A 20,977-nucleotide genomic window follows, 5' to 3' on the forward strand; every position below is an offset into this window, starting at 1 on the left:
TCTCTGAGCATTTGACCAACATCAGTGTTCTGAGTTGAATGGCTGTTGAAACTTCAGATCTTGAGTTGGCTTTTTTGATTGTTTATACATTTGTTTAATTTTTAATGCAGAAAAGTAGAAATACTGTCCATCCTCTACCACAGTGAAGATGGTTTTTCTCCCTAGTATTTTATATCAATTTAAATGAAACAACTGTTAAGTAAAACTGTCAATCTTTTATTCACACTGTGTCATAACATTATGTTTTGCTTATTAGTATTCCATAAGCATTTTCTTATGCCATTTAATAATTTTTATCATATGACTTTTCTTGGCAGTTATATACTGTCATAACTAATCCCTAATTTTGAAAATGTTATGTTTCTCTGCTATTTTAGAAGTATGAGTTGCAAAGCAAATTGAAGCCACCTTCATATGCTTTCTTATGGTTTTATTTCTTTTTTTTTAATAAATAAATTATTTTATTTATTTACTTATTTTTGGCTGCGTCGGGTCTTCGTTGCGGTGCGTGCGCTTCTCATTGCGGTGGCTTCGCTCGTTGCGGAGCACGGGCTCTAGGCGCGCGGGCTTTAGTAGTTGCGGCACGCGGGCTCCGTAGTTGTGGCTCGTGGGCTCGGTAGTCGTGGCGCACAGGCTTAGTTGCTTCGCGGCATGTGGGATCTTCCCGGACCAGGGCTCGTACCCGTGTCGCCTGCATTGGCAGGTGGATTCTTAACCACTGCGCCACTGGGGAAGTCCAGTAATTGTATCTTTGAAAGATTCCTTCCATAGAGTAGTACGTGTATGGGGTTCCCCGCCACCCCATGTCTGCTTTTGATTCTGATACGTTTCCCTTCACCCCAAGACATCAAGATGCTCCCGACGGTTCTGATGTGAGACATGATGCTGTCTTTTTCCTTCTAGATGGCTTTTCGGATTCGGACCTTACTGATGGGACTTCAGATGGAGGTAGGGTTCCCCTCCTTTTTTTGTCTCTCTCTCTCTTTTTTTTAATCTTTTGTCTGCGCCGCGCGGCATGTGGGATCTTAGTTCCCCTGACCAGGGATTGAACCCACGCCAGGAAGGGCAGAGTGTTAACCACTGGACCGCCAGGGAAGTCCCTCAGTTTTTTATTTTATATTGGAGTAGAGGTGATGAACAATGTTGTGTTAGCTTCAGGTGTAGAGCAGAGTGAGTCAGTTCTACATAGACACGTGTCTGTTCTTTTTCAAATTCTTTTCCTGTGTAGGTGATTACGGAATATTGAGCGGAGTCCCCTGTGCTCTACCGTAGGTCCTTTTCCACCTCTGTCTTTAAAATCTTAGGTCCATGTGGAGGCAAAGCAGTATTTAAATATAATAAAAAATAAGTGTAAAATTAATATATGCTTAGAATAGTTATAACTTGATGAAATATATAGTCACTTTTATGTACTTATGTATGTATAAATGATAGTGTATATGTATGTTACATATAAATATATTTTTACTGTATTCATCTGTTATGCATATGTAATCTAAAATAGGTATATGTGTAGCATATGTGTATGTAATATATAAGGAATAGCCAGACACAAGGTAAAGATCTTCTCCCCCAGGATTCCTTTGGGTCACCCTCAGGAGGTGGGGAAAGATTGTGCGTCAGGCTTGAATTTGGGCGTCACTCTTGGCCCACAGCCTCCTAGGAGGGCTGCAGACTCAGAGCCTCTGGACCTCCACCTGGAGGGAAGCTCCTTCCATGGCAGTTAACTCCAGCTTCCCCCCCCCCAGGTAGAAAACCCTGGCTTCAGCCCCCAGTTTGGGAAGTCTTTTATTTCTAACTCTGCCATCGAGCTCTGGTTCTTGTTTGTTTCTTGGAGAATGGAGCGTAAACGGTGAATAATAATAATAATATATAATAATAAATATAATAATAATAAGATGATGTGTCAGAGTCATGTGACCCATGACTCTGACCTCCTTGGGGAGGGACTTTCATGCTCTGATGTCTCCCCACACTCCCGCCCTGACCCGTGTTCTTCCCCCTGCGTGTAAAATCTATTTATTCTCCCTTCTCTTTTTAAGCATTTAGGTTATACCAGTTTCTTTTTTTTTAATAAAAAAATAACATTTTTATTTGTTAACTGCCTGATACTCCTTAATACTTTTTTTTGAGTTTATCGTTGATGTACAGTATTGTATAAGTTTCAGGTGTATGACGTAGTGATTGAGTATTTTTCTAGGTTGTACTCCATTTAAAGTTATTATAAGATACTGGCTCTATTCCCTGTGTTGTGCAATCTATCCTTGTAGCTTATTGATTTTATATATAGTAGTTTGTACCTCTTAATCCCCTCCCCCTATTTTGCCCGTCCCCCTGGGCACAGACTGGGAACCACTCCTCCCTACTGGGAACCACTGGGAACCACTCGTTTGTTCTCTATATCTGTGAGGCTGCTGCTTTTTTGGTATTTTCACTAGTCTGTTGTGATTTTTAGATTCTGCACCAGTTTCTTGTACATATCTTTACGCTTTGATATCGGATGTCCTCCATGTGGTTCCCTTAAGGTGGTTTCTAAGAAGTAGGGTTTCTGAAAGGAGTTCCCACTTTTACATCCCTTCATGGATTGCTAAATTGCTTTCCAGAATGGCTGGGATCGTTGATAGTCCCACTGGTAAGAGGACCATGTAAGAGATTGCTGGGTTCATTCCTCTCTGGCCTGCCTTAAATGTTACTGGAAACATTTTTGCTTTGAATCCTTGCTTGTTGGAGTGCCATTGATTGACATCAATGGATGAACCAGCCCCCAAAGGGTTATAAGTCTGTTTCTATCAGTCACGCCCTTACGGTGACATGCTTTTTTATCGTCTCGTTTGCCTTCTACCGGGAATGCCCCTACCTCCCCTCTTGAGCTCACATACCTTTCAGAGTAAACCCCTTCTACCCTGGTCCCCAAAGTCATGTCTGCAGTGGCTAGCTGTCTACCTTCTAATTGGTTTTCCGTTTAAATTTACATCTCTAGGTGCTGTACAAGATCGCCCCATTTTGAGGAGTGTTAACAGACAGGATTCTAGTTTGATACCCGTGTAACGTGCTCTTACCCACTGAATGTAACAGGCCGTACGCTGGCTCTGTAGCTGCGTAACATGCAGCCCCTCCTTTGTAGCAGGCAGTGTTGCTCCATAGCCATGTAACATGCAGTGCCTGTGTGACTATACTGTAAAGACACACTGGGAGTGACTGGCTGACATTAAACAAAGCTAAAGGCACCCTCACAAGTGTACAGTCCACTGGGTGGATTCCTGGTTTGTGCACTAATAATTGTACAAGCATCAGCTTAACATCAAGTATCAGGAACGGCCTGACGGTCCAGTGGTTAGGACTCTTCGCTTTCACTGCCGAGGGTGCAGGTTCAGTCCCTGGTCGGGGAGCTAAGATTCACAAGCTGCGTAGTGTGGGCAAAAAGAAAAAACAAAACGAGACAAACAACAACAAAAACATCGAGTATCCCTTGGCATTAAATGTGGAAAAAGTAGAGGGGGTGGTGAAGCGGTATCCCTTAGCCCCGGGGAAAGCATGAAGGAAGACCATACCCAGAGGTGGTGGGTCCCTGGATGGCACATGGCTGACAACCACCCCTAGTGAGACTGGGGGCCTGAGAGGTAACAGGAATGTGCCTGGGATGACCCCATAGCCATGCGAGCATTTAGGTTTCTTAGTTTCTTTTTTTTCTCCACTTTTTTTTCCTCTCTTTTTTTTCTCTTCTTTTTCTTCAAGGGTGGAGTAGAGCTGTGCGCACTTCTCAGGTGGGCTCTGAGGCCCTTGCTGGGTTTCTCCCCGAATCCCTGGGGGACTTTGAAGACTCAGTGGGTCTCCTGGGGCCCACCATGGGGCCAGGGGGTTGAGTCAGGTGCCAAGCCTGGATTTCAGGGACACGGGAGCAAGACAGGTGATACCTCCCGCAGAATGAGGACAGCCCCTCCCATCAGTGGAAAGGGACACCCTGATATTAACGGCGTCATCAGTCCCACGGTCATTCCTCTTAAGGAACCTTCACAACTCAGGGTCAGAGGAGCTGGTCCTTGGTATGAGTTTTCGGTTACCGAACGTCTTCCCAGCGCCATTTGTCACCAAGCCTCGTTCCTCTCTTACAGGAGGCGGTGATGGCGGCAACCAGAGGCCTGGAGGGGCGGACCAGGGTACGTACCCCTGGTTCCTGATGTCCTGGGTTCCTCACGTGTACTATTGAGGAAAGCAGGAGCCAGTGGTCACAGCCTCACTTTTAGTATTTGCAGCGTCATCTGAAAGATACTGACATGAAGAATGGTTCTCTGGACACGCGTTCCAAGGGGGCTCAGCGGAAACATAGGCAGACCCCGGAGATGCTGAGGATTCAGGTCCAGGCCACCGCAGTCAAGCGAATATCGCGATACCGCAAGTCGCACGAATTGTATGGTTCCCCAGTGCATCTAACAGGGATGTTCACACTACACTGTAGTCTGTTCAGTGTGCAGCGGCATTATGGCCAAGAAAAAACACCACGTGCAGGCCTAGATTTATAAAACTTTTTATTGCTAATGAATGCTCACCACCCTCTGAGTCTTCAGCGAGTCATAGGAGTAACGTCAGAGATCACGGATACCGTCACAAACAGAATCATAATGAAAAACTTGAAATATTAGAAGAATTACCAAAATGTGATGCAAAGACGTGAGGTGGGCAAATGGTGTTGGAAGAATGGCGCTGATAGACTTGCCTGGCGTAGGGTGGCCACAAACCTTCAATTTGTTAAAAAAAAAAACCAGGGCTTCCCTGGTGGCACAGTGGTTGAGAGTCCGCCTGCCGATGCAGGGGACACGGGTTCGTGCCCCGGTCCGGGAGGATCCCACATGCCGCGGAGCGGCTGGGCCTGTGAGCCATGGCCGCTGAGCCTGCGCATCCGGAGCCTGTGCTCCGCAACGGGAGAGGCCACAACAGTGAGAGGCCCACGTACCGCAAAAAAAAACCCAAAAAACAAAAAACCCCACAGTGTCCGTGAAGAGCACTAGCTTGAGGTCTACCTGCTACTGACGGGATCTGCATTTTAAGTTCAGTCGCCCTCCCATGGTGCCCTAAGAAGGAACGCCACCCATATTACCCAGGGTCCTCCAGAGAAACGGGACCACTAGGATGTATAGAGATGAGTAGAAAGACACTTATTGTAAGGAGTTGGCCCACGTAGTTACGGAGGCTGAGAAGGGCCTCGATCTGCTGTCTGCACGCCGGACACTCAGGGAAGTGGCCAGTCAGTCCCCATGCGAAACACCGACAACCAGGACAGCGAATGGCGTAGGTCCCAGTCTGAGTCCAAAATCCCAAGAAGCAGGATCACCAATGTCCAAGGGCGGGAGAAGACAGACGTGCCAGCTCAGGCGGAGAGCAAATTGTCCCTTTGTGATCTCATCAGACCCTCAGTGGATTGAACGATGCCCGTCCACGTTGGTGAGGGCTTTTACCCAGGCTAACGGGTTCGAACGTTATTTTTTTCTGGAGAGGGCCACATGGACACATCCAGAAATAAAGTGTTCCCAGCTGCCTAGCAGGCCCTGGCCAGTCCAGCTGACACATAGGGTGAACCGTCCATCACACCGTCCTCCTTTTTATTCACGGGGGAGGATGTCTTGTGCACCTGCCGTGTCAAGAAACAGCTGTAGATGTGGGGCGGATGCAGGTAGTTTTAGGATTCTCGGTGGGGGGTGGAAACCCCGTCACCGTAGAGCACATGAGACTAGCGAAGAGGTGGGCGACTCTGATTTTTCGGAAGGTACATGAGGAGACGGCCACCTGGCGGCCTGAGGTCACACGGCCTCTGGATGGTCCCCGCCGGGATTTATCGCCCACCTGAGGCCTTCCCCACTGAGCTGGGAGGGCAGCTGAGCTGGTCCTAGGGGTGGGGAAGGGTGGGGTTTGGCCTCCCACTGGGAGCCAGTTCTTGGGTTGGAAACAGCTCGCGGAGTAACATGAATTCCGACGTGGCTCCGGAGTGACGGGCCCTCCGTGGTTACCGGGGGCCCCGCCTCTCAGGCCTCAGCCCCACCCCCTTCCTCCGGGCAGGGCCGCCAGCCCCCGGCGTGGTCCGTGCGCGAGGGGTACGTGTGTCATGGTGTCCTGTGCTTCCTTCCACAGCCGACTCCCCGGGGGTGGTCCCTGGGATCATCGGTGCCGTCGCAGTGGCCGTGGCCGGGGCCATCTCCAGCTTCATCGCCTACCAGAAGAAGAAGCTCTGCTTCAGAGAGAACGGTAAGGCGCTCACCGCCGCGTCCTTTCCATGGGGCCTTGCTGCTTTGAAAAGCGTGCTTTCTTTTAAAAAAAAAGAACTAAAAAGCAGAGCTCAGGTTGGCACAAACACGTGGAAGGCGGCCGAGGGGGTCCTGAAGTGGCTAGAAAACTGGGATCTGACTTTGTGGCTTTGATCCCAGCGTCTCCTGCGTTTAGCCGTGTGAGCTGGTGCAAGTTACTAACCATTCCATTTTGGGGGGCGGGCGTCCCCGTAACGGGGAGAGATGAGAGTCTGCGCTTTAGGATTTTTGTGAAGGTCAATAAGGTCATTGTGAAGGTCAGTAAGGTCATGCGTGAAGGTCAGTAAGGTCATGTGTGAAGGGCAGTAAGGTCATGTGTGAAGGGCAGTAAGGTCATGGGTGAAGGTCAGTAAGGTCATGCGTGAAGGTCAGTAAGGTCATGGGTGAAGGTCAATAAGGTCATGTGTGAAAGTCTTGACAGGTTGCCTGGGAGAGAGTGAGTGTGGAAGAAATGTTAGTTCTTACGATTCTTTCATTGTTATTTACATGGACCGCCAAATACCACCGTTACAGCACAGAGATCGGAATTCCATCACTGGCCATTTTGGGACTTTGTACTCAAATGCTAAGTTACTTAGGATTCGTCCTGACATCAGTGAGTTCTGCTGTTCTGAGCACAGTTTATGTTTGTGCATTTCTGGAAGGTTCTGTCCAGGTCTGGCTTTGAGAACCAGCAAGGGCTGGGTTGCGGTGTTTGTGGCTGTGGCTGCCCATCCTCCATGGAGGAGGCTTGTGGTATCTGAACTTCCCTTCTGTGTATGACCCTAAGTCCTTATCCATACTTTGCCGTTGGCCATAGGTGTCATCTGCCTAAAGGACCCTTTCCTGAGGGTTCTTGGGAAATTCCCAGAAGACTTGATGGAGGCCAAGTTACCCTCTAGGGATGGAGTTTATCCTTCATCTTCCATCATTCCAGATTTCTAGGTTCACAAACACTATTTATAGCCTGAAATTAAAAGTCTGACACAGCGTTTGGATTCAGAGACCTAAAATAAGAGGCCATTTTTATATCCCTCTGCTAGCAGTGGAGGGTAAGGGTGCCTGAGTGCATCTTATTTCCCTCGTTTGAGTGGGTCGCCTTCCATCTGGCCGTGCTCAGGAAAGTGTGGTTGGCTGGCGGAATGGTGGGCGTCCAGCAATGCCCAAATGGATAGATGACCAAGTTCCAGGAGATACCTATAAAAGATCTACAGTTAGAACCGAGTGGGGGGAAACAGCACAAAAGAAAACACCTTTTTCTTTTGCTTCTCCTAGAACGAGCAAAGACTTAAAAGACTAGGGATTCGATAGAAGTGAATTTCTGTTTCCTTTTCAATCCCACTTTCCGCTTTCTCTGAAGATGCTCAAACTCAGAGCTTGACGCTCAGCCAGGAGAGGAAGGCACTCACTAGGCAAGAGGCACAGGAAGTCCTGGCCCCGAGATTTTCTGAAAATCTTCAGGTGAACCCCAGTTGGACTCTGGAATTACAAAGCATTTCTGTTACCGTGTGAATGGGATATATGACTCTCTGGATGTTCGTATGTCAAGACACAGGGATTTGAGGAAACATCCAAGAGTCTTAATAGACTTGACATCATCTACTATTTGGAAAAGGGATTCAGAAATTGGGAAAACCAAGTGTTCTGCATCCCACCCTACCCCACCCCGGGGTCTTGGTCTTGGTTTCAAGCACTGTTCCACCATAGCAGGGGGAAGGGGTGGGCATGGAAACGGAAAGCTTCCCGGGTAGAAAGAGTTGAACGTACGATTTTCAAAACCAAAGCGAACTTTCTGAAGAACTGGCTCAGAGCAGGTGAGGATTCAACTTTCGCTTCCAGAGAGGCTGGCTCCATTCATTCCCCTAGAGTATGTCCTCCAGTCTGTCTTCGTAGGCTGAATTAACATTAGGTGCGACTTTACATTTTTGATTTGCTTTGTGGTTTTCACAGGTCCATGGTCTTGAGCTGATGCAGATGCACAAAGAAAAAGGACAAAAAAGGGGGGGGTGAACCTTCATGAGGGAAGGGAGCGGGTGTTTCTGATTTCAGTAATTAAGCACTTTTGTCTCCAGCTGTAAAGTGTCCAGCAGTGACACAAAGAAACTTGGGTCCCTTTTCTCATATAAGCACTGAGTCTAACGCAAACAGTGAGCATCTTTCTGACTACGTGCGGTTTATAGACCTGCCTTATAAAATGAATTCAGTGTTCGTTGTCAGTTATGTGTTTTTATGAACAGAGATGGCCAGGTATCGGGTACGTGACGATGCTAGACCTTTTCAGGTCCGTGCAGGACTATCTTACAGGTTTTATTTCTGGGGTGGTTATTTTAAGGTGTGCAGCTGTGAGCCTGGAGATTTCGTAAGGAGGATGTGGCTCCAGCGGGTACAGTGAGCTCGCGTCCTTGGAGGAAGCATGGTTTGGGGTAAACCATTATTCTCTGAGCGTGGCAGTTTGCAGAGTGACTTTCCGGGACCTCGTTGTTGTATTGAATTTTGTAGTGTCTGTTGAATTTGCGCCAAGCCTCCTCTCGAGCACTTACGGGGGGAGCAGATGTGTTTTCCCAACGTGGAGACACATCCATCTAGTACTGTCAGTCTTGATATATACTTAGTTAAGAGCTTCTCCGTGTTACATTTTGTGAGAAGGTATGAGAAAACCTCCACGGCCAGCAAAGTTTGGTAGCTCTGTCTTTTATGCCTAAAGGTTTGAAGTTGTGACTCTAGGAGTTTAATCTGGTTTTCTTCCAAGTGATGCAAGCTGGCCTCTTAAAGCCGTTTTGGGACGCAGGCTCCTGGTTGATGTGTGTCTTTGCGTTTTCGTGGGTTGGGTTCAAGTCACCAGTTTAAATGATGGGTGACGCTGAGACTGACCCGCTGGGACAGGGCACAGTGTTTGGTTGTTGTCACTGGATGCGGTCGATAGCTGATTCTCGTTGCTCACTGCACATCCGCCAGCTGCTTCCCTTGTCCTTGATGGTAGCAGATTCTTGCGGCTTTGGTGAAATGAGCTACTGGCATGTCCTCTCCCTCCCTTCTTTCCTTCCTTCCTTCCTCCTTCCCTTCCTGCCTTCCCTCCTTTCCTCCCCGCCCCCCTTCCCTCCCCCCACTTAATTCTGGTGTCCACTCTGTGATGCTCTGCTCTGTCAGCTTGTCTCCTCAACTTCTGAGCCCAGAGGGCATCTTCCTAACCGCTCTCACTGCTGCCTGGGCTGTGGGCACGCACCTGAAGCAAACCTTTCGGACGTTTACTTCTCGTTGTTTGTTTCTCTTTCATTTTCCTTTCCTGACTTTCCGTTTCAGATGAGTCGAAGACCTAGGGATGAGCAGAAAACCCCAGGTGGGGCCTCAAGATCGTCCTTTCCGATCCGTGTTTATCTACCAAGACGCAGAGTCGAAAGCAGACCTTGTCATTTGTCCTTTTCCTTATTAGTAAAACTGCCACCGTGATGTGTTTCTCCCAGACCAGATGCCATGCCTTGAATCCTATATGTTTTCTCCCTTCACGGTGCACAGAAGCGTATGATATGATATTTTAAGGCCCAGGTAGCTTCAGAATAAGGAAGAGAAATGCAGACATTTCCTTTTAACGTAAAATCCAACAGAAAGAAATGGTACCGGCGGGGGCTTCCATGAACGAACCAGGTTTCTCAGCATCCCCCATCCTTGCCAGTGTATCCTGCAGGGGGTGAGCCGTCCTGTTTTCAGAGTCCTGGGGCAAAGCCGGCCCTGGGTCATAGGGTTTCCTCTCTCACGCTCATGATGGAATTTTTACCCTTCTGATTCCATAGCCCCTGGATTTTTATGGTCCATTTCCATGAAGTATTTCCTAACTCTTGCTCAGATCAGTTTTTGCCAATTATGTGAATTTCCCAGTTCGCAGCGGGTGAAGAAAAAATCCACATATTTAGGCAAAACCTAAAAATCTCACGATCTTAAATTTCTGAGGTCAGCGGAGACGTGAGTGTTGGGATCTTGACACCCTAGAATTCTTGCATCCTTGTATATCCCCGTAAGCGTGGAAGTCATCGCTGCATTTTTTTTTTTTCTTTTTAACATCAGACCATCTCCTTCTTGTGCTGGCTTCTCGGGCTTCCCTGGTGGCGCAGTGGTTGAGAGTCCGCCTGCCGATGCAGGGGACGCGGGTTCGTGCCCCGGTCCGGGAGGATCCCGCACGCCGCGGAGTGGCTGGGCCCGTGAGCCATGGCCGCTGAGCTTGCGCGTCCAGAGCCTGTGCTCCACAACGGGAGAGGCCACAGCAGTGAGAGGCCCGCGTACCGCAAAAAAAAAAAAAAAAAAAAAACCCTGCAGCGGAGGCTCTCCGTGCTCCTCCCGTGGGCCTGGTCATCTTCCACCGGTCACCTTGATGGCCTTGACAAGTGGTCACCTTGCTGGCCGTCTGGGTCTTTGAAGAAAGCGTCGCAGATTTCTTGGTTCTGATGAAATAAAGCCCGTGTCCCGGTTAGCACAGGGGTGCATTTAAATCGAATCTCTGTGCCCCAAGAATGAAGTCCTGGGTGTGATCTACAGATGAGACCCTGCCGGTCAGTGGTCTCTGGGGTCTGCTTTTGGCCCCCAGTGCCTGCTGTGTTTACATAAACAGCCCGCACACAGAGAGACCCCGAAAGCTGCCATTGCTGTAGTTGCCTTCATAGCTCGAGTGGCTCCTGGCTTAAAAGAAAGGCATGTGAGCTGCTTTGGTTTTGAGTTTGAGATGGGGTGTGTTTGGCCTTCTAAGTGTTGAGGTTGCAGCGGGAAGATGCACCTGGTGGAGCCCGGGTCTCCTCTTAGGGGTCCACGGGGTTGGGTTGGGCGCTTGGCATCGGGGAATCCGGCCCTGCATCCCTGACCACACGGCTCCGGCTAAACGGATCCCAGGGGGCCGATCCCTTTCCCCGCCCACGAAGCACCCACCCACTCTCAGGCTCTCCCCAAATGCTGGGCGTTGGTGACACCAACATCAAAACTGGGTGTGCCGGCATCCCCTCCCCCTCCCCCCAAATATCTCTTCAGATAATGGATTGAACATGTCTTTTACTTGTTGGAAATAACGTTTGGCCCCACATGGATTTGGGTTTGGCTGTACTTTATTATTTCCCAGGGGCATTTCTTTTTTTCTTTTCCTTGAACATACCTGGATATAGGGTTTCTGCAGACCCATTAGAATATTTTGACTGGGTTTTTTCTTCCTTTGTTTTTCTTTTGGTAGGGAGATTCTTTGTCATGTGAAATTAAAGCACATTTAGGATTTATCGTCATAATAGTTGACTCTACAATGTGAGCATGTCCAGAGCCTGCCTCCTGCCCGGCCAGCAGAAGACGTGACATTGGCAGTGACCGCCCTGCAGTGTTTTCACAGATCTCTTCAAACTCTCTCCTCTTTGGGTGTTTCTCTTTCTTTTTTTGTCATCTTAGAATTTTGGTCTCTGACTGGGGTCTCCTTTCGTGGTTGGGGGAAAGGGTGGTGGCTCACAGAATCCATTTCATACAGATGGGAGATGCGTGTTTCTGGGACCGGGATTAAAAGTGGTGTTGGGCGTTCACGCACGATGCTAACCCCAGATGCTTCTGTTTTGCAAAAATCAAAGCTTCGGGAATATAGGAGAACGGTCGTCAAGGGTCCCGTGAGCTACTTCAGTCCTTTTCACGTCATACATGCTTCCGTGTCCCTTCCCAAGCATGCAGTAAAGAAATAAACATGTTCTGACTGGGAATCTCTCCTGCGTTTTTGTTTGTTTCTAACTGAAGTGTAGTTGGTTTACAATGTTGTGTTAATTTCTGCTGCACAGCAGTGATTCAGTTATACACATATACGTTCGCTTTCATAATCTTTTCCATGATGGCGTATCCCAGGATATCGAATCGAGTTCCCTGTGCTCTACGGTAGGGCCTTGTTGTGGATCCATCCTCAGCATTAGCCGTTTGCATCTGCTCATCCCAGTCTCCCACTGCATCCCGCCCTCCACCCTGTCGTCCCGTCCTGTCCCCCGCCCCGCTCGCCCGTGCATTTTGAATTCTGTCGCCTCGCACTGTATGCTGGGAGATCGTTTCTGGGGGCCGGCGGGGCGCGGCATGGTCCCCTTTGCGTTGACGTATGTGTGTTCGAAAACTTTTGGAGTAGAAATTGGGAAATAAAATGATAGACTGAAGAAGCATGGGCGCGAAGAAGCCAGACCCCGCGAGGTGCCCTTCATGCTCTGATGACCAGGGCGGTCCTCTGCTTGGGGGCAGCGGATGGAGACAGGAGGTGGGAGGCCAGTTCAGCTTGAGAGTGACCATCAGGTTGTCTTGGTATTCACCCTCCTGGGGCGTTTTGTTCTTCTTGCAGCTGACCAAGGCGAGATGAACATGGAGAACCATCAGGGCACCAACGCCGAGCCACCCGGTAAGAAGCGTCCTGAGTGGCCCCCTCCCGCCCCCTCGCGGGTCTGTGTTACCTCCTCTCACCACTGTCCTGCTCAGATTCTTGGATGGGCTCCTTTGTGTCTCGAAGTTTTCAAGGGGGTTCTCTGGGGAGATGCTGCATAGACTTTCCGGGGCTTGAGGCTTCCGGTGAGACCTAAGTCTGCTTCAAGTTCTCTTTAAATGTCGGCCAGGAGAGTTTTCCAAGTGTCGCCCCACTGCCGCATGGCCGGAGTCAGCAGCTGGCCGGATTGCATCTTCTGAGATGCACCCTTTGCAGCATTTTCACGTGCTGCGGTCACTTTTACAGAATCCTCCCAACCTGGTGGAGAATTGGACCAAGAACAGGAGGTGGTGCAAATTATGGAAACTTCTCAGGGCCAGAGGTGGGACGTTCAGTGATTAGAACCACTTCTGAAAACGGCAGGAAAACACAAATTATGTGTCTATACACCTGTGTGTGTTTCTTTCTTTCGTTTGTGTATATATGTGGAGACCCACTCCTTTGCCCAAGAAAGGCAACATTTATTGCATAGGATGCCTGTGGAATTGACATAAGTTTGGGGTTTTTTTTTAACGTTTTTGGCCACACCCCACGGCATGCGGGATCTTAGTTCCCCGACCAGTGATTGGAACCCATGCCTTCTGCGTTATAAGGCAGAGTCTTAACCACTGGACCACCGGGGAAGTCCCGAGATAAGTTTTTAGTGAAAAGTTAACATAGTTTTAATTCTAAAAATACGGACTTTTAGAAAGTGTCCAGCTCGTTGCTCTTTCAAATAAGGGAAGGATGTGTAACATGAGCTATCCTTTTTTAAGGACAAGAAAATGCGAAAGAGACCTCCAAAACAGAAATGAACTGATCCGAAAATCTTAGCCCTGCATTGTTGTCAGTGAACCAACGCCGTGGCCCCTCATTTACAGAATTATTTATTCTGAAATTTGTAGTTTACAGACATTTCTTACCGTCTCAGAGAAGTCGCTAGTAGAGAATGCCTCTTCTTAGTTTCTTTCTACTTTTCCCGAAGTGTCCGTTTTTTACGAGTGACCGTTGCATCGTAGTATGAAATGTACTGAATTGTTTTTTCTAACCAGTTAGATTTAGTTTTTGCTTCCTGTCCGCAGTGAGCTTTGAGCACACTTCTATCTTCTGTAGAAATAGAGTCACCCGCTTCTGGAATTTTCCACCTGCAGGTACTCGCGTGCTTGTCGGGGCCGCTGGGGGTGCCTTTTAAAATCTGTTCTTGTGTCTCGTTCCTCTGTAGTTCAACAGACCCTTCTGGAGAAATAGGAGGTCGGCCGCCAAGTGAGTCATAGCAGGGTCTCGAGCTGGCCTGCTGAGCCTCTCCAAAGATCGCCTGCAGGGACAGAGCGGCCCCGCCGGAAACAAGCCCCGGCTTGTCCGTGCCTTTGCTCAACTTGGGATTCCTAGTTTGAATCTTGAGGTGCGTCACCACCGTGCTGGGTGGGTGAGATTGACTTGGGATGAGTTTTGCCCGCAGAGGGCAATTACACTCACCTTCTCCACGGCCCTGAGGGGTTTCCCGCGTGCTGTGAAAGGCTGACCGACCAAGTCCCCGTCATTCAACCCCACTGAAGTTCCCCAACCAGAAACGCCGCGCTGTTTACAAATTGCCTGTAAATTGAATGCGTCTGAACCTCTGCCGACATTGACCTTTTTATAGAGTGAGGTAAGCCTTCGGCTAGTTTCCTCAAAAGTTCTTCCATTTACTAGGATTTTTTTTTTTCCCACACCAAACTAATAAAGAGAAATTAGAAACCAAGTACTTTTTACTTAATGTTTTGCCATGGGGTGACTTTTAAAAAAGGTTGTGAAACTAGTGGGATGGATCCCCTGTTCCCTTCTCCGGGGCTGTAAGACAGACGATCGCGCTAAGTGCTCGCTCTTTATAGCATCTTGCAATGAACGGAATGCCTGCTCTTCTCCCGGTAACACACGATGACTTCTCCACCTTTAGAAGCATTTCCCCCGTTTAGGACAGCGCACGCACTGCACAGCGCCCAGAATGCTTGCTTTTATACAGAAGGGCTTTGCGTGGACTTTTGTGTTCATCTCGGGAAGTGCAGAAGCCCTGGTGGTGCAGACGGGCTGGACCCCACCCATAGACTACCCTCCGCAGAAATATTAGTTTCCAGTGGCACAGGCTTGCCTCGTCTAAAGCTCTTAGGATAGTAACCCAGAGCAGTGGCGGTTTCCTGGGAAGACTTCCTCTTGTCACGGATGACGGTGTAAAGAACTGTTGTGTGTTTCACATCAGCCTCTCCAGGTTCAAAGGTATGACGTTAAGCACACCTGCGTGGGCTGCCTTCACAAAGCACCTAACTTGGGAGAGGGCTGCTATGACGTATCAGTCATGAATGCTGGGTCTTTCTCCCTTCTGAAGCTCAAAAACTGCCAGTAGTTTGAGGGGTAGGCATCTGCGCCACCCCCTGCTGTTGAGGACTCAACCCCTCTCCACGCCCGTATCCTTTCTGTGACCTCTCCTCCCTGCGTTATCTAAAAGCGTTTGGACTTTCTTTCTCGGGGTATTGCTGGAGACCGTCGTCTGGCTCTTTAACTTGTTCTGTCTTTGACACTATGATAACTTTTGAGTATATGAAATGGTGTAAAAAAAAAACAACCAAAAGCATTGGGTATTTATCCTATCCATTCATTGCTGCGTTCAACAAATACCTATGACCTGGTGTGCACAGTGGTGACCATGACATTCAGGATTCTCCAGGATGGAACACAAATAAATGACATCCATCCATGGATGGGGTCGGCCAGTCGTCAAGAGCTGAGGGCCAGGTTGGTCAATATGCTTGGGTTCCCTTGCTAACTGGCTCGGAGCACCTGGGTACAAAGGTCGAGAGCGTCCAAGTTCTCCCCAGTGAGTCATCGCGGGTTGCCTTTGAGGTCAAGATTGTGCACGCTGACTTGCTTCATAATAAGAAAAAACGCATGCAGTCTTTTTGTAACTCTGAATAACATTGGCATTTTTATAAGCATTGCAATCATACTCTAAGCATAAATGCCTCATTAAAGAAGAGAAGAGTGAAAGGATGGGTATTTCTTTAAGGATATGAAATTATGACTCATTCATAAATAAGTATACATTTAAGAAATATGTCAACTAGGCTTTTCTTACGGATGGTGGATGTACATTGTTGTAGACTCGGTTTAATTTCATGTTCACATAAAAATAAACATGATTTTATCAAAGGTCTGTCTTTTGAAAAATGGAATTTAAATTATGTGGCTTGGATCATTAAATACTTGGCATAACGATTGCTTTTTAAAATCATTTTGGAGCTCCCATATGAAGAAATCACAGTCCAACAGATTTTGAAATCAACAGAAAGATTTTATTTAAGGGCCAAAGGGAGACAATACCAGTGGAGGATTTGTTACAAGTCTGGGTCATAATGGGTTTGATTAACCCACTTAAGCTGTGACCAAGTTTTTGCTGTCAAGATGCTGCAGTGAATATCTCTGTAAGCACATTTTTGTGGCTGTGTGCAAGTGTGTGTGTTGCATTAGTGCCTGAAGTTGGCTTTGTGAGGAAAAAAAGCATGTGTATATTTAATTTTTATGGACACTGCCCAGTCATCCCCCATAGAGGTGCAAATTCATGATACCCCCCAGTGATGTCAGATCTGTTTCCTCACTGCCGTGCAAACTTTCTGATTGGTGCCAAACTGTAAGTTGAAAATGATATCAAATCAACTGCGTTTACATTGCATTTCTCTTAACACAAGTGAGATTGAGAATCTGTGTAGGGGGACCCATTTGCATTCCATTCCTGGGGGAAATGAATGCATTTTGCCTATGTTTATATGTGTTATCGGCCCTATCCTTACTGATTTGTAGGAACTCTTTACATATTAAAGCTATGACTGTGAAGTAAGTAGCAAATACTCTTTTTCACTTTATCCTTCACCTTTTAACTCTGAAGTGATATTTTCCCCCATTCATTTTTATTATTTTTGCACAGTGAAGTTAGTTAATGGTTTCTGGGCTTGCTGTCGTACTTCTAACACTTCTGTGGGGTTTTTTTACATTAAAATATTTGATCCCCTAGGAATGCGTTTCTGTAAAGGGAATAAGGAAGAGATTCCTTGGTATTTAGTTTTTTAAAAACCGCCATGGGATAATCCCATTATTCCCAAACCATTTATTGAATAATCCATGTTTTCCCACTGATTTGAAATGCAGTTTACATCATCCATTAAATTTCTGGACCTCCCAGGGCAGGAAGTATTTCTTTATTTTTTTCTGTCCTATGGGATCCTTTACAGAAAAAGGTTGGTAACACCTGCTTGAATACATAAAATACCTGTACTTCAAACTGCATCTTGCAGGGGTCAGGTGTGGTGGAGCAGGTAGTGGCCAGTTATAATATGAAAAAACAGCTATAATAAAAACAGTAGAGTTTTAATTATTTTGCTGCCATAACAAAATACCACAAACTGGGTGGTTTAAAGAAGAGACATATATTCTCTCCGAGTCCTGGAGGCTGGAATCTGAGATCCAGGTGTGGGCAGGGCTGGTCCCTCCTGAGGCCTCTCCTCTGGGCATGTAGACGACCGTCTCCTCCCTGTGTCCTCACTTGGTGGAGAGTTGTCTGGTGTCTCTTCTTACAAGGACGCTAATCCCATCATGGGGGCCCCACCCTCATGGCCTTATCTAACCCTAATCACTCCCCAAAGACACCACCGTCTAACACCATCCCATTGGGGTTTATGGCTTCCACAGATGACATGTTGGAGGGACACAAGCATTTGGTCCACACCACTGGGCGATGTGCTCAGCACCCCCTAGAGGTGGTCCCACAGAAGCCCTGGGTCCCCCCTTTCTACCATGTGCCTTTGCCCCACCCCTTCCTCAGCCTCCACTCTCCATCCCTCCCCTCCCCTTCCTACCCAGCCTTTAAATTCAGTGTGGGGTAGGACTTCCCTGGCTGTCCAGTGGTTAGGGCAGGAGGCGCAGGTTCAATCCCTGGTCTGGGAACTAAGATCCTGTATGCTGGTATAAAATAAAATAAGAGAAGAGAAAATCAAATCAAATCAGTGTGAGGCTACAACCCTCCCCAGAAGCCTCTAGGACACAAGCTGGGTGCAGAACCTCCCAGGAGCCCCCCAGCCTTGGTGTGCTCCCCCATATTACCGAACATTACACTGCAACTCTCCTCCTCTTTGTAAACAACTCTTCTTCCTCTGTCTCCACACAGCCGGCATCTAGCCTGCCTCTCTGGCTCAAAACAGTTGTGCGTCAAATGTTTGTTGAATGAATGCACGAGCTCATCTGATGTCCCACACTGTGGAGCTGGAAACTCTGGAATTTATAAATCTGGTGCTTCCACTGCTGCATAGCACAGGGACATCAGCTTGGGGCTTTGTGACCACCTAGAGGGGTGGGATAGGGAGGGTGGGAGGGAGATGCAAGAGGGAGGAGATATGAGGATATACGTATATGTATAGCTGATTCACTCTGTTACACAGCAAAAACTAACACCATTGTAAAGCAATTATACTCCAATAAAGATGTAAAAAAATTAAAAAATAAAAGAACCTACTGTATAGCACAGGGAACTCTACTCAATACTCTGTAATGGTCTATATGGGAAAGGAATCTTAAAAAAAAAAGAGTGGATATATGTATATGTATAACAGATAAACTTTGCTGTACACCTGAAACTAACACAACATTGTAAGTCTACTATACTCCAATAAAAGTTTAAAAAATAAAATAACTCTGGTGCTTCCAACCAGTTCTTTTTTTCTTTTTTAAAATTTTACTGAAGTATCATTGATTTACAATGTTGTGTTTAATTTCTGCTGTACAGGAAAGTGACTCGGTTATACATGTATACATTCTTTTTCATATTCTTTTCTGTGACAGTGTGTCACAGGGTATTGACTATAGTTCCGTGTGCTGTACAGTAGGACCTTGTTGAACCATTCTATATATAATAGTTTGCATCAGATCGCACTGTAATATATATACCGAGATGTATGTAAAATGTATACATTTATATATAAATAATATATATATCGCATATAATATAATTTCTATCTGAAAGGTGTAACTCAGGTGTATGCAATTGGAAACAAAATGCTTCCCTCCACACAGAGGGGTTATTTTCTAGAAGCCTCTATCCAACCACTTCTTACACAGCTCAGGTGGAAAACGCGGAGAGAGGGCCAGGTGAAATTCGCTTCTCTGGCCCCAGCATCCCCAGCCAGACTGACTGTCCCGGCCACCTACAAAGAAACTGAGGTCCACGGATGCAGCGCGACTCTAAAGGTACAGGGTCTTCAAGTCGTAGAAGCAGAGAGTAAACGTGAGTCTAGACTCTGATCGTTGCCTTGGCGCTCTGCTGGGTCTGGCGTTGGCGTCGCCCTGCAGGAGGGTTCAGGGGAAGGACCCGGGGCAGGGAGTGTCCTGCCTGCACCCAGGGTTGGCGCCTTTGATGCTGGTGCATCTCCCATGCCCGCGGGAAGCAGACCCAGGACACCCATTGGTGCGGGGCAGCCACCCGTTTCCCCAGCATCCTGAGGCTGGTTGGCAGCGTAGCGCAGGGAGGCGGGCTCCCCGGGACGCCCTTCAGCGTATACGGGCACACGCCTCGCGGGCTCCGGGCCGTGCCGTTTGGGACGGAACGCCCAGCCCTTCGGCTTCTGGCAGAGACACTCCAGTTTGGTTCATCCTTTCTGCTTGGAGACATTGCCTGTTTCCCTTGCCAACTGGGAAGCAGAAGTCAGCACATCCGTCCAGCGAGGGTGGGGTGGCCGGATCGCCCAGCGCGCGCCCTGAAGGTTCACCTGAACGGAAACCGAGGATGGAGCCCTGGTGGGGCCTTTTCTACCTCACGTTCCTGTGTTCTCTGATGCACGTCCGAGGTAAGGGAGGGTTTGCTCTGGGGAGAGCTGCGTGGGTGTGCATTTCTATCTGGCTGCTTTAAAAAAAAAAAAAAAAAAACTCCGCCCCAAACCACTTCCACTCAGGAAATGGCTCTAAGGTGCCAGATAGTAGAAAAACAAAAAAACAGACCAAGTATGATGGCTTTGAGGGGAGCAAAAGGGGCCGGGTTCCAATTCGGGGTCTGGGAATTGGATCCAGAAGTGTAGGGTGTGGACTCAGTACTTAGACGCCGACTGTTTTTGTGGTCTGCTTTTGATCTCTGTGTGTCACACACGGAAAAAAGTGACCCGTGTTCCTGGGGCGTGTTGGGATTTTTCAATTCCTTGTTTTCGATTTAAAATAATCAGGGCTGCGTTTCTGGATGGGGACAATGGAGCTGAGACCCAGCTTGGTTCTGTGGGACTGATCACCCAAGATTGGGTTTGCTGGAAGGGCAGCCTCTGTTCAGATTTTTAGACATTTCTCACCAATGTCACCCCTCCTGTTGGCAAATGAAAAGCATCTGAATTGTTTACGCCCCAAACTTCAATACAGGTTCTTCTGGGGATGCCAGGATTTTGGTTTGTTGGGGAGCAGAGGTGGGGAGGGACCTAGTTTGGGAACTATAATTTACCCATGACGTGTAGGATTTAACCGCAATTGGATAAGCTCCTTTGGTCCTCATTTGAATTTTAGGAGGTGGAGGCCCAGGCAGGATTTAAGAGTGAGAAGTGTTGTAGGTTAGGAATTGAAAGGATTTCATTTGGATGGCAGTCTTGTGACATTTCCTGTTTATCCTGTTTGAGGATGGTTGTTGAGGGGCAGATGTGGTTTTGTGAGACATCCTGGCACCCAGAGCCCAGGATCTTCCCCGAGACCCTTCCAGGAATCCTTGCTGTCTGCACAACGTGCCCCCCGGCACGTGGGTCACGCAGAAACGCAGTCCAGGCGCTTCTGTTTGCAGGGAGACGTTAGTCCCTGAACTGACACCAGGGCTGAGAAGAGCAAGAGAGCAGAGCTCTGATTCTACACAGACCCGCCCAGAAACCGAGACAGCAAAACCTGTCTGAGCGTTTATTCCTGCTGCTGTGCACACGGTAGGAACTGTGGGTTCACCTGCGGGCTCAGGCAGCTCCGCCTCCTCCCAGGCACGGTCGGGTTGCTCCTTTGGGGATAATGGGATGTCAGATTCCTTCAGCGCATCACGTATGTGCTGGGGAAACGTATTGTGGATTTAACCGCTGTTCTTCAGAAGAGAAAACAATGCAGGAGGCGGCCCTGGCTGACGTTAGCTGAGTGCTCCCGAGGATGCCCAGGTTACGTTCTTTTGATGAGGGCGTGACTTGCGACGGGCTCTGCGGGTGTTAATCGAGTTCATTCTCACACAGCCTTGGGC

The 20,977-nt window shown here is 48.0% G+C and overlaps 2 protein-coding genes across 11 annotated transcripts in view; both read left to right on the top strand.

The window, feature by feature from the left end:
• Window positions 1-14,458, top strand: part of LOC137217847 (CD99 antigen-like) — a 31,779-nt gene extending 17,321 nt beyond the window's left edge. The window contains exons 6-10 of the mRNA XM_067724830.1: window positions 904-948; window positions 4,113-4,157; window positions 6,124-6,237; window positions 12,601-12,657; window positions 13,940-14,458. Of these exons, the coding sequence (XP_067580931.1) occupies window positions 904-948; window positions 4,113-4,157; window positions 6,124-6,237; window positions 12,601-12,657; window positions 13,940-13,965 (287 nt within the window). The 3' untranslated portion in view covers window positions 13,966-14,458. The remainder of the gene's footprint in view (window positions 1-903; window positions 949-4,112; window positions 4,158-6,123; window positions 6,238-12,600; window positions 12,658-13,939) is intronic.
• A 151-nt stretch (window positions 14,459-14,609) lies between these two features.
• Window positions 14,610-20,977, top strand: part of LOC137217846 (glycoprotein Xg-like) — a 29,827-nt gene continuing 23,459 nt past the window's right edge. For 2 of the 10 annotated variants that reach the window (XM_067724822.1, XM_067724820.1), the window contains exon 1: window positions 19,012-19,580. In XM_067724822.1, the coding sequence (XP_067580923.1) occupies window positions 19,151-19,580 (430 nt within the window). In that variant the 5' untranslated portion in view covers window positions 19,012-19,150. The other 8 variants (XM_067724827.1, XM_067724829.1, XM_067724828.1 and 5 more) reach the window with 8 other exon arrangements.

Source organism: Pseudorca crassidens, chromosome Y (genome assembly GCF_039906515.1).
Source record: "Pseudorca crassidens isolate mPseCra1 chromosome Y, mPseCra1.hap1, whole genome shotgun sequence".
NCBI lineage: Eukaryota > Metazoa > Chordata > Mammalia > Artiodactyla > Delphinidae > Pseudorca > Pseudorca crassidens.